The sequence below is a fragment of the Harmonia axyridis genome, chromosome 1 (assembly GCF_914767665.1).
Source record: "Harmonia axyridis chromosome 1, icHarAxyr1.1, whole genome shotgun sequence".
Lineage (NCBI taxonomy): Eukaryota > Metazoa > Arthropoda > Insecta > Coleoptera > Coccinellidae > Harmonia > Harmonia axyridis.
In genome coordinates, this window is record NC_059501.1 from 36197284 (window position 1) to 36209560 (window position 12277).

Sequence of the window (12277 nt, forward strand, 5' to 3'; positions counted from 1 at the left end):
ACACTCCAATATTTGCCGCCCCTCTAGAGCACGCCCTGCAGCTTCAAGTTCTTCTGCTGAGTTTCGATTTTATGAAACACTTGAACATTTTGTTTTTTCCCCAAGATGATTGAGTAAAACAATCGGATGATGCTGATGAACCATTATTTTACATTCGAATGCGCCCCTCGCCCAACCCTAGTTAATTTGATATAAAAAATCATCTGTAAAATTAATTGAATTTATTCAATACAAAGGTACCGGGTTTTTCACCATAATTTGACCCCCCTTTAACTTTGTTACTATAAGAGGTACAAAAAAATGTTTTCAACAAAAGTTTCATGAAATCGACTAGTGTTTTCTAAAATGATTTCAAAAAATTAAATATATACAGGGTGGGCAACATATTGCATGCAACTTCATTTTTTCAAATGGAACAGCCTGTACATTTTTCTATATTTGACTAGCTCTTTTTCACTGATTTCGAATATATAACATTTGTTTGGTCTATCTCTCTTATTTTGAGTACTGCAGAGTTTCAAATTTTAAGAACCACTGAGTTATTACTGAGCATACTAGCTCAGTAATCAGTTTCCAAGTGGTAGGCTGCGATAACTCAAAATGCCCTTTTTAGAGTTCCAATTTATAATGGAAAACGTATGTCATATATCGTTAACAACGAGATAACTCAAAAAAGGGCATTTTGAGTTATCGCAGCCTACCACGTGAAAATTGATTACTGGAGCATGCTAGGTGATTCTTAAAATTTGAAACTCTGTGGTACTCAGAATAAGAGAGATAGACCAAACATATGTTATATATTCGAAATCAGGGGAAAAAGGGCTAGTCAAATATGGAAAAATATACAGGGTGTTCCATTTGAAAAAATGAAGTTGCATTCAATATGTTGCCCACATATTTAATTTTTTGAAATCATTTTAAAAAACACTAGTCGATTTTGTGAAACTTTTGTTGAAAACATTTTTTTGTACCTCTTTTAGTAACAAAGTTAAAGGGGGGTCAAATTATGGTGAAAAACCCGGTACTTCTAGGAATTCGGATTTCTCGGAAAAAGTAGAAAATGCCGCCCTCCAATATAAGACATTTCGGCGAAAGCGTCTTTCGTCTCTTCCTGAGAAAAATTCCATTCTTTATAGTTTTTCATATAATCACATACAATGTAAGTGTGTGATATTTTTTGAATGAATCCTATTTTCTTGTTTCTAATATTCTCTTTTCCGGATCTTTTTCATATTGAATAAAAACATTGATTAATTTCAATAGTTTTTCAAACCTTTATTTTCAATGTGGCTCCAGCTTTTAGATTTCTGAAACTACTACCAATATATTTCATAGAAATGTGAGAATAAATTCACACTGGCGAATGCTTCAGTCTCTCGGCGCTCGAGGAATCCCCCTATTTAGTCTAAGCGTGCACGAGATTGCAGAAATATATGCCATGCGATGCGTGTATATCAAGCTCAAGTAATATCAAGTAGCCTGATATCAAGTCAAGCAATAAATATCTAAAATCAAGTCAAGTTCAAGTATGCAATTTTTCAAGAGCTTGATTTTCAAGTCAAGTAGTTGGTTAAAATTTCAAGCTAGTTGGCTTGATGAATACTTAATAACGATAAACTCAATTCATCATTACCATGATTTTACTATTATAGTACCTTTCTGATTCATCTTGGTGAATTCTGTACACTTCAAACAAATGATTGATATTTGATATCCACTTGAACAGCTCTAAAAATGATATACAGCGTGTTCTTCACTAGCACGTTAATACTTAGGGGAGCAATTTATGGATACATTTAAAAAACTTCGTATCAACGACTATCAGGAAGTACTGCATTTTGAGATGTAGGTTGATGAAGTTTCAAGAATTTTTTTCTAGAAACACTGTGCGTTGATAACATGTAAACTCTAATAACTTCCGTCAGAAGTACAATAGCGCTTTCAAACTTGAAAGGATGCTTTCAAATGACATTTTGCATAATAAACTACGATATCAAACACATAAGAAAAAGAACCACCCTCTAGCGTGAAAATCAATATTGATACACACAGCTATTCTCATTAAAAAAGAAGTCACATTGAAATCTACAGAAAAAGTTTGTAATAACCAAGTGAACAACATTTTTGAATTTCGTCCATTTCAAAAAATGTGAAAAAATACACAATTTACTCCAATAATAATAATAGCAGCTTTCAAATCACACTAATCTAAATTTGATTTTCATGAAAATTAAATGAGACAGTGTCACAAAAAAAAAGTATCATCTTATATAATTTTCAAGACTATAAGGTCTAAATTAACCAGTTTAACATTAATTTTAGTATCATGGGCATTGTTATACCATTTGGCAAAAGAGTTTTAAATTTTCAGGCCACTGCACTGAGTTTTTTTAATTTTATCTGGAATATAAAGCACCTAGTTATTTGTTGTTTCATAAAAGCTTTTCTGATTCCCATTCTAATGATAAGGTTCACTGATGATGAATCCATCCTCGAATTCCATTCTGTATATCCGTCCATTCGAATACACGATAACTTTCGAACAGAAGGATGTAAAAAAATTTTCAGGGTTGATTCAGGACTCAAATCCGCGGTTAAGTTTTTTTTAGGTTTGTTTGTCTCTTAATTTCAAAACTGCCATTTCCTGTGATCGTGTAACCACAATCATAGAAAATTCGAGTAAACATTTCAAGCTGATTGCGAGGATATAGGAAATAACCATATCGAGCTCAGTGAAAAATTTTATTCAACTTTATCAGAACATGAAAACTTTCAAGTGAAATATCCAAAAATAAAAACCCCTTATTTCTATGACGATAGATCCCACAAAATTGAAATTTTGCGTGTATATATAGAATATCTGAAACAAATAAGAATTAAACAGAATATTTGAAAAAATGAGGAAATTTGTCACTTGAAGCATGTAGCTTTTCATACGCTTGAGGCATATTTCTATATGCAATTCTGTGGTCGTCAAAGGTGCAGTTGACGCCTTCATGAGGAGCACTCAAGAATGCAATCAATTATGTGAATTTTCAAATGATTGTGGAAGTTTAATCGAGATATTGATTAGGTCAAGTTCATCTACTTGAACCTAGTGAGAAATTTCAACAAGACTGTTGGTGAAAGGTGACAGAGAATAGCCGAATTTCGTTAGAGTAGCATGTGATGAGTATAAATATCTCGAACGGATTCAGCCAAAATCATTCGATCTCGTTCGCTTCAATAATGGCATTCAAAGTAAGTTGCTCCCATCTAAGTGAGAATTTATGAAAAATAAATTTCCTTTTACAGTTCGTTACTTTTGCCGCCCTTGTGGCTGTTGCCCGTGCTGGTGTTCCATTGGGATATGCCGCTGCTCCAGCTGTTTCCTATTCCAGCATCTCAGCTCCAGTTGCCCACTACGCTGCACCAGCTGTAGCCAAAGTTGCAACTTACGCCACTCCAGCTGTTTCCTACTCCAGCATCTCAGCTCCAGTTGCCCACTACGCTGCACCAGCTGTAGCCAAAGTTGCAACTTATGCCGCTCCAGCTGTTTCCTACTCCAGCATCTCATCTCCAGTAGCTCACTACTCAAGCCCAGCTATTGCTACTTACTCTGCTCCAGTTGCCCATACTTATGCCGCCGCTCCAGTAGCTTATGCTGCCGCCCCAGCTATCACCAAATACGCTGCTCCTCTTGCCTACGCCACCCCAATTGCCAAAACTATTGTTGCCGAACCAGAAGCACCAGCTAACTACGATTTTGGATACTCCGTCAACGACCCCCACACCGGAGACAGCAAATCCCAACAAGAATCTCGTCACGGTGATGTTGTCCAAGGAAGCTACTCCCTCATCGAATCCGATGGAACCAAACGTACCGTAGAATACACCGCTGATGCTCACAATGGTTTCAACGCTGTTGTACACAAAGAACAAGCTGCCGTAGCTGTCAAAGCCGCCGTACCAGTTGTAGCCAAATACGCTGCACCAGCTATCTCCTACGCTGCCCCAGTTGCCAAAGTAGCTTATGCTGCTGCACCAGCTATCTCTTACTCCACTCCAGCTCTATACCACCATTAATTGAGAATTTTGACTTATTCGTTTTTGAATATATTGTTTTATTTATTTTGGAAAAATAAATTTTCCTCTAGTTAAATTTTGTTGACATGCACTCGTTCCTATGTAATGATTGAGACTGTATGGCTGTTCTGTAATGTGAATTTTAACTGTTCCAACGATATTAATTTTTGATGAAAAGCAACGGTAACTCACAGAATTTGACAGTGTTTTCGCATTTTCACTAAAATTATATCGAATCAACGTCAGCCGAGTATTCACAAGAGCGTAACTTCAAAGTAACTGTACCGGGTTTTTCACCATAATTTGACCCCCCCTTTAACGTTGTTACTAAAAGAGGTACAAAAAAATGTTTTCTACAAAAGTTTCACGAAATCGACTATTGTTTCTCAAAATGATTGCACAAAACGAAATATATATATATATATATATAGGTACAGAGTGGTCAACATATTGATTGCAACTTCATGTTTTCAAATGGAACACCCTGTATATTTTTCTATATTTGACTAGCTCTTTTTCCCCTGATTTCGAATATATAACATATGTTTGGCCTATCTCCCTTATTTTGAGTACCACAGAATTTCAAATTTCAAGAACCACCTGGCATGCTCAGTAATCAGTTTTCAAGTGGTAGGCTACGATAACTCAAAATGCCCTTTTTTGAGTTATCTCGTTGGAAATTTGATTATATGTCATATCGTTGCCCACGAGATAACTCAAAAAAGGGCATTTTGAGTTATCGCAGCCTACCACTTGAAAACTGATTACTGAGCATGCCAGGTGGTTCTTAAAAATGCCCTTTTTTGAGTTATCTGGTTGGCAATTTGACTATATGTCATATCGTTGCCAACAAGATAACTCAAAAAAAGGCATTTTGAGTTGTCGCAGCCTACCACTTGAAAACTGATTACTGAGCCTGCCAGGTGGTTCTTAAAAATGCCGTTTTTTTAGTTATCTCGTTGGCAATTTGACTATATGTCATATCGTTGCCAACAAGATAACTCAAAAAAGGGCATTTTGAGTTATCGCAGCCTACCACTGGATAACTGATTACTGAGCATGCCAGGTGGTTCTTAAAATTTGAAACTCTGTGGTACTCAGAATGAGAGATAGGCATATAACATATGTTATTAATTCGAAATCAGGGGAAAAAGAGCTAGTCAAATATAGAAAAATATACAGGGTGTTCCATTTGAAAAAATAAAGTTGCAATCAATATGTATATCACTCTGTATATATTTCGTTTTGTGAAATCATTTTAAAAAACTCTAGTCGATTTCGTGAAACTTTTGTAGAAAACATTTTTTTGTACCTCTTTTAGTAACAAAGTTAAAGGGGGGGTCAAATTATGGTGAAAATCCAGGTACATACTCTTACCAGAGGTTGAATAGGACTAAGTGAGAAATGTGAGTACGGATTGACAGCAAAAAATTAATTCCTGCATTTCCTCAGAAAGCTATAGGGTGGGTTTGCATATTCATGAAAATATTGAAACCATCATCAGAACCAAACTTATGGGCGGAATTTATCGAAACTTGGGATGTAATTGACACATACCGAGTTCATTTTAGAGAGATATTAATTTTTTCAATATTCTAGGACCGGAATCATTATTTTTCATTTGAAGTGTTCAGGTTAAAAATATCACTTTGTATTTTGAATTTAAAATCATTGTCAATTTTTGAAATTGGGTGACAAAGTTCGAAAAATTTGATTTTTTCAGAAGATATCTCGTAAAACTCGTAAATGAATATAAATAGTAAAAATCTTCTCCGGAACACAGTGCACGTCTAGTATATGATAATAATTTGCTAATATATGAAAGAGTTTTTCAGTGAAACAACAATAAAAAGCAGAAAAAAATGTACTCGAAGAAAAATCATGTTTCGTGGCTATTTTCTATACTGAAAACTGAAATTTGAGATAATTATTACCTATTGGTTGTATTCCATATTGTTATGAAATTTTGGAATCATCAAAATGATCAATTTGACAAATAGAGAATATGATTATACACGGGCGTAGCCAGGTTTCAGTTTCGGGGGGGTGGTTTTACATATTATAAAAAAAATCTTATGTTTTTATTTTTAAATATATCAACTTTAAAAGAGCCAACCCATTCAGTCTATTTTCACTAGTTTTATTTTTCAAGTATGTTTTGAGAAAAGAAGCATTTTCAAAATCACTTTTTGAAATTTAGTTTATTTCTTCACATCGATTCCTATAAATATATTTAGGAAAAAAATACCGTCGTAGTATTTATACAACAGAGTACTCAAATTCAAATTTATGAGTAGAAAGTTTATATGCAAAAAACCGGTAAAAAATGATAGTTATCACCTTTTTTGCATTTTTTTCAATGTTTTATCATGAAATTTTGGTGGCAAACTTCAGCTTTGAATTCTGTACCCCAGAAACAGAGATAATAAATCGAAGAAATTAAAACTACCCCATCAACTGAGTTTTAGCAGAGATAGATATAATACGCCAATTTTGAACTATCGTTTGAGCCAGGTTTTTCGGACAAAAAACTTTATGGAAGAAAACGTCAGAAGATTAAATTTTTTTTGTATTTTTTTTTGTTCCGTCACAGAATTTTGGTGCTAAATCTCAGATTCGGATTCAGAACCCAAAAAAATAAAGGGTGTGTTTTTTTAGAGCTATAGAACTTTAAATTACAATAAAACAACGATGGATTATTCGATTGATATGAATTTTATTTATCCGCAAGATAATCTTGTGGCATTACATTTTAAATATGATTTCTGGCATATGACCGCCACGACTGGCTCGAATGTAGTCCAATCTGGACGTCCAATTTTCGATGACTTTTCCAACATTTGTGGCCGTATATCGGCAATAACACGGCGAATGTTGTCTTCCAAATGGTCAAGTTTTTGTGGCTTATCCGCATAGACCAATGACTCTACATAGCCCCACAGAAAGTAGTCTAGCGGTGTTAAATCACAAGATGTTGGAGGCCAATTGGTCCAAAACGTGAAATTAGGCGGTCACCAAACGTGTCTTCCAATAAATCGATTGTGGCACGAGCTGTATGACATGTTGCGCCGTCTTGTTGGAACCACAGCTCCTGGACATCATGGATGTTCAATTCAGGAATGAAAAAGTTAGTAATCATGGCTCTATACCGATCACCATTGACTGTAACGTTCTGGCCATCATCGTTTCTGAAGAAGTACGGACCAATGATTCCACCAGCCCATAAAGCGCACCCAAACAGTCAGTTTTTCTGGATGTAACGCTGTTTCGACATACACTTGAGGATTAGCTTCACTCCAAATGGGGCAGTTTTGTTTGTTGACGTAGCCATTCAATCAGAAGTGTGCTTCATCGTTAATGGAAGTAGTGCGCGATACATATTCCGCACAGAACCATTATTTTCGAAATGAAATTGCACTATTTTCAAGCGTTGTTCAGGCGTGAGTCTATTTATGATGAATTGCCAAACCGAACTGAGAATAAATCACTTGACAGCCGTTAAATCGGTTGCCATCTTGAACAGTAATGCCAACTTAAAGTTATATACCTCGAAAAAAAACACCCGTTACATACGATCGAAAAAATCAAACTAACCCATAACTTTCCTTTGAGGGGCACATGTGAGCACAAATTGACTGGATTACGTAGAGGTAATTTAATTCAAATTTCACATTACAAATTAATACAGGAGAGCTGTATGCAATCTACAAATCACTCTTTACGCCTATAACATCTGGTAGCAAAGTTGGAATCCTCACAGATTCGTTGTCTTCAATACAGTCCATCACCAATATTTTCTCCAAGAACCCACTGGTGCAAAAAATCCAAGAAAAGTGTCATAATATTATGGAAGACAGAAACGCCTCAATCACTATTGTGTGGACTCCATCCCATGTGGGCATACTTGGAAATGATCAAGCAGACACAGCAGCCAATTTAGCACGAACCTCTGACTCCCCTGTAATAGATATGCAGCTCCAAACTGATCTGAGAAATAAAATCAAGTTGGAAGCTCTTCATGCCTGGCAGGCGCAATGGGATGCAACCGATCAAAAACTGCACTCTATCCAACCAATGGTGCACGACCCCATAAAGTCAGATATGAAGAAAAAGGATAAAATAGTGGCGAGAAGACTTAGAATGGGACACACAAAGCTAACCCACGGCTTTCTTATGTCTTCAGGAGATGCTCCTAACTGTGAACACTGCCCCGACGAACGTCTGACTGTGAAACACCTAATAACTTTATGCCCATACTATGGAGATGCACGCCGACGATATGGTATCAAAGAGCACCTGCATGATGTACTAAGTTCACCCACCCAGATCGAAGCAACCATACGATTTCTCAAAGATAATGAACTGTACTCTATTATTTAAATCTTTTTTAATGTAATATTGACTACTTTCAATGTGATTTTGTGTCAATGACCATAGCTGTCGAGACACGTTAATTTAAATAATAAATAAATAAATTAATTGAACTGAGAGTGATAATTTCATTCACTTTTTACAAATTCCATCAAAGAATATTTTCGAGATTTTGAAAAAAAAACAGTTTTTTTGACATCTTTAACATTTCGGGGGGGGGGGGGGTTTTGAACCTTCAAAACCCCCCCCCCCTGGCTACGCCCGTGTGATTATATTATGTTCGTGTAAATACACGAATACAGTTATGCGTAAGGAAAATAGACGAGGCTCAGTTCACCAAAGATGGCGTGTTTAATATTTAGATTTCTGACAGTCGTTTGGCAAGTTCGGTTCATCTTGACTTCCTACAAAATATTTAACCCGGCATGCTACAAGCCATTATTACAGGAATCTATTTTCAACATGATGGGCTGGACCTTTTCGGTTTAGAAGTGAGGAATTCCCTCGATAATGCTCATTCAACTAGACAGATACGTCGGGGAAGACCCGTTTCATGGTCTTCTCGATCTGCTGATCTTAACCAACTTGATTATTTTTATGGGGAGAATTGAAGGATAAGGCTTATGCTGAACACATCCAGTCAAGAGACTAGTTGACTAGACGAATAAAATAATTAACTGTTAATTAAGAAATAAGCAAATGATTTTCAATTCGAACAACTCTGCAAATAACATTTCTTGAATAACAATATAAGGAATGCATTCGTTTTTTTTTGTATTTTTATGGCTCATTACTGAAATTCGATGTTTTCCATTTTGTTGTTGTTTCATCACTAATTGAGTTTAATGAAACTCCTGACCTCCTAAATGATTTTTCAGGAAGAATTTCACGTTTCATGTTCAATCCTGAGATATCTTAGTCCTGTTTATGTGAATAAATCAAAATTTTCGAACTTCGTCCACATTCAAAAATTCATTAAAAAGAATGTTAGATGTGACAACTTTGAAGGATACCGCATTATGAAGCTGAATTTATGTATTTTTAAAAATGAACAAGGCAATCCGTACTCACCTAGTCCTACTCTAACCTCTGGTAAGAGCATGTACTGTTACTCCCGGGACACCCTGTATATGTAGGTATACACGCAGTTTTTAATATTTTCTTCAGTTCTGATTAAGTTATTTCACAGCTTGGAAATTCTTATTCAGTATGAAGAAACAAAATCTCAACTCTATCGATTATGTGGTCATGAAAATATAGACAATTTTTTTTTAATTCTTCTTGAATATTCTTTATTTATGGTTAAGGTATATCATCATGAAATTCTCTACAAATCTCAAGAAGATTATTCTATATACCAGGTTCATATTTTGCGTTGACATTGCAAAATATCAATATCGGATCCACAGTCAAGGAAATATTGGGTATTTCTTTTCCGATATTTTTCTTGATGTTTCGTATATTTCTAATGATATAAAAACCCTTAAATTGTCCACGGAGCTTGATATTGGCACATTATATCAACGTCAAAATCTCAAATTGACCGGTTTCGTAGTAACAAAAATATTCCCATTAATATATTGGGTAATTTTTTTAAATTATTTTATTTGAAAGAGATGGTTGAATTGTCGTCTCACATTCAAAAACAAATATTCATCTATATCGACTTGCAGTTCCGAAATTATTAGGAAATCGAAATGAGAAACTGCCATATTACTTTACGGAATCGCAATTCAGATGGTGCCCATTATTAACAAACTTGACTGCGATATTCGAACCTAATATGAAAATTTCAAGCTGATAGGTTCATCTGTTCGGTAGGTAGCATGTTTATCATGTGCGTGACGAACGGAAAGAACTGAATTTGGAGACGGATTTGTTAGCAGTTAGTCCAAAGTTATCGTTCGAAACTTTTGTTGGCTACAAATTCAAAAAAGACTGCAGACCGAAATGATAGATTCTAAAATCGAGCGCACAAAAAGAATAATCAAATGATTAATTACAATTTATCTTTTGGAATATCTTTGGTGCGAGTTCAATCTAGTCACTAGGTCAAGTTTAACTCTGCGTATTGAAGAATTTTGCAGACAGACTATCAGTGAAAGGAGGTAGGGTATCGCCGAATTTCGTTATATGACCACGCCAAATTTCGGTATATATATCTCGTAAATAATGAACAGAAATCATTCGATCTGGTTCGCTTCAAACATGGCATTCAAAGTAAGTTACTTTCCCTACATTTTGGAAGTATAATGTGAAATTTCAATGGAAAATGTTTCTGAAAATTAAATTTTCCTTTTCAGTTTGTTACTTTCGCCGCCCTTGTGGCTGTTGCCCGTGCTGGCAACTTGGGATATGCCGCTGCTCCAGCTGTGTCCTACTCCAGCATCTCAGCACCAGTTGCCCACTACGCTGCACCAGCTGTAGCTCAAGTTGCATCTTACGCAGCTCCAGCTGTTTCCTACTCCAGCATCTCATCACCAGTAGCTCACTATGCTGCTCCAGCTGTTGCTAAAGTAGCCACCTACTCTGCTCCAGTAGCCCACACCTACTCTTATGCTCCATCTGTCCAAACCTACTCAGCTCCAGTTGCCCATACTTATGCCGCCGCCCCAGTAGCTTACGCTGCCGCCCCAGCTATCACCAAATACGCTGCTCCTCTTGCCTACGCTACCCCAGTTACCAAAACTATTATTGCCGAACATGAAGCACCAGCTAACTACGATTTTGGATACTCCGTCAACGACCCCCACACCGGAGACAGCAAATCCCAACAAGAATCTCGCCACGGTGATGTTGTCCAAGGAAGCTACTCCCTCATCGAATCTGATGGAACCAAACGTACCGTAGAATACACCGCAGATGCCCACAATGGTTTCAACGCTGTCGTACACAAAGAACCAGCTACCGTAGCTGTCAAAGCCGCCGTACCAGTAGTAGCCAAATATGCCGCACCAGCTATCTCCTACGCTGCCCCAGTTGCCAAAGTAGCTTATGCTGCTGCACCAGCTATCTCCTATGCTGCTGCCCCAGCTCTTTACCACCACTGAGTAATTTCAAACAATTTTGTGTAAATAGATTACTGTATTTATTTCAGATATGCCATAAATAAAATTTGATATATTCAAGTTTTGTTGATAAATATTCAATTACAATAATATTTGAGACAATCAGCTTTTGAAAGAGATGGTTAAATAGTAAAAATATATCTGACATTCGTCAAACAAAATTGACACATTGGTTGCGGAGCTCTAGAGCGCTTGTCATTGTCTAAGAAAAGCAGATACGATATGTGATTCATGATTATGTCTTCTGTAATTATTTCATATATAAAAAATTTCAAGATGAGCAAATCTGTTGTCTCGAAAATAATATATATTTTTTATATTCAAATGGAATTATATCTGGCTCTGGTAACGTTAACAACATTATACATCTACACGCAAAATTTCGACTCGGTCGTATGCTTTGTCATTGCAATTTTAAGTTTTTCTTATATTCTGCTTGAATTATGGCTTGGATGTATGATGTGGCGATCAAGACAAAATTCTACATGAAAGTTCAAAAGATTAGTTAATGTCCACATGAAAAATCTTAACTAGCTCGAAACAGTGCTCACTTGAAAATTTTTCGGTATTCATCTCGAATTTTCTCTGGTTCCGATGATGAGATTGATTTGAAATTTTGCTTGGAATATGGAAACATATTGTTAGAAGTACGAATGAAATTTTATTTCGATCGAATTAGTTGTTTTTGAAACCATACGAAATAACTTTTTCAAACATTTCATCAAATTAAATTCTTATCAAATGAAATTCAATCAGATAAATATTTCGTGATT

The 12277-nt window shown here is 35.9% G+C and overlaps 1 protein-coding gene across 1 annotated transcript in view; it reads left to right on the plus strand.

The window, feature by feature from the left end:
* The first annotated feature begins 3107 nt into the window (after positions 1-3107).
* Positions 3108-12277, plus strand: part of LOC123670803 (ice-structuring glycoprotein-like) — a 41022-nt gene continuing 31852 nt past the window's right edge. Inside the window, exons 1-3 of the mRNA XM_045604358.1 lie at positions 3108-3240; positions 3295-3996; positions 10740-11442. Coding sequence (XP_045460314.1) covers positions 3169-3240; positions 3295-3996; positions 10740-11442 — 1477 coding nt within the window. The 5' untranslated portion in view covers positions 3108-3168. The remainder of the gene's footprint in view (positions 3241-3294; positions 3997-10739; positions 11443-12277) is intronic.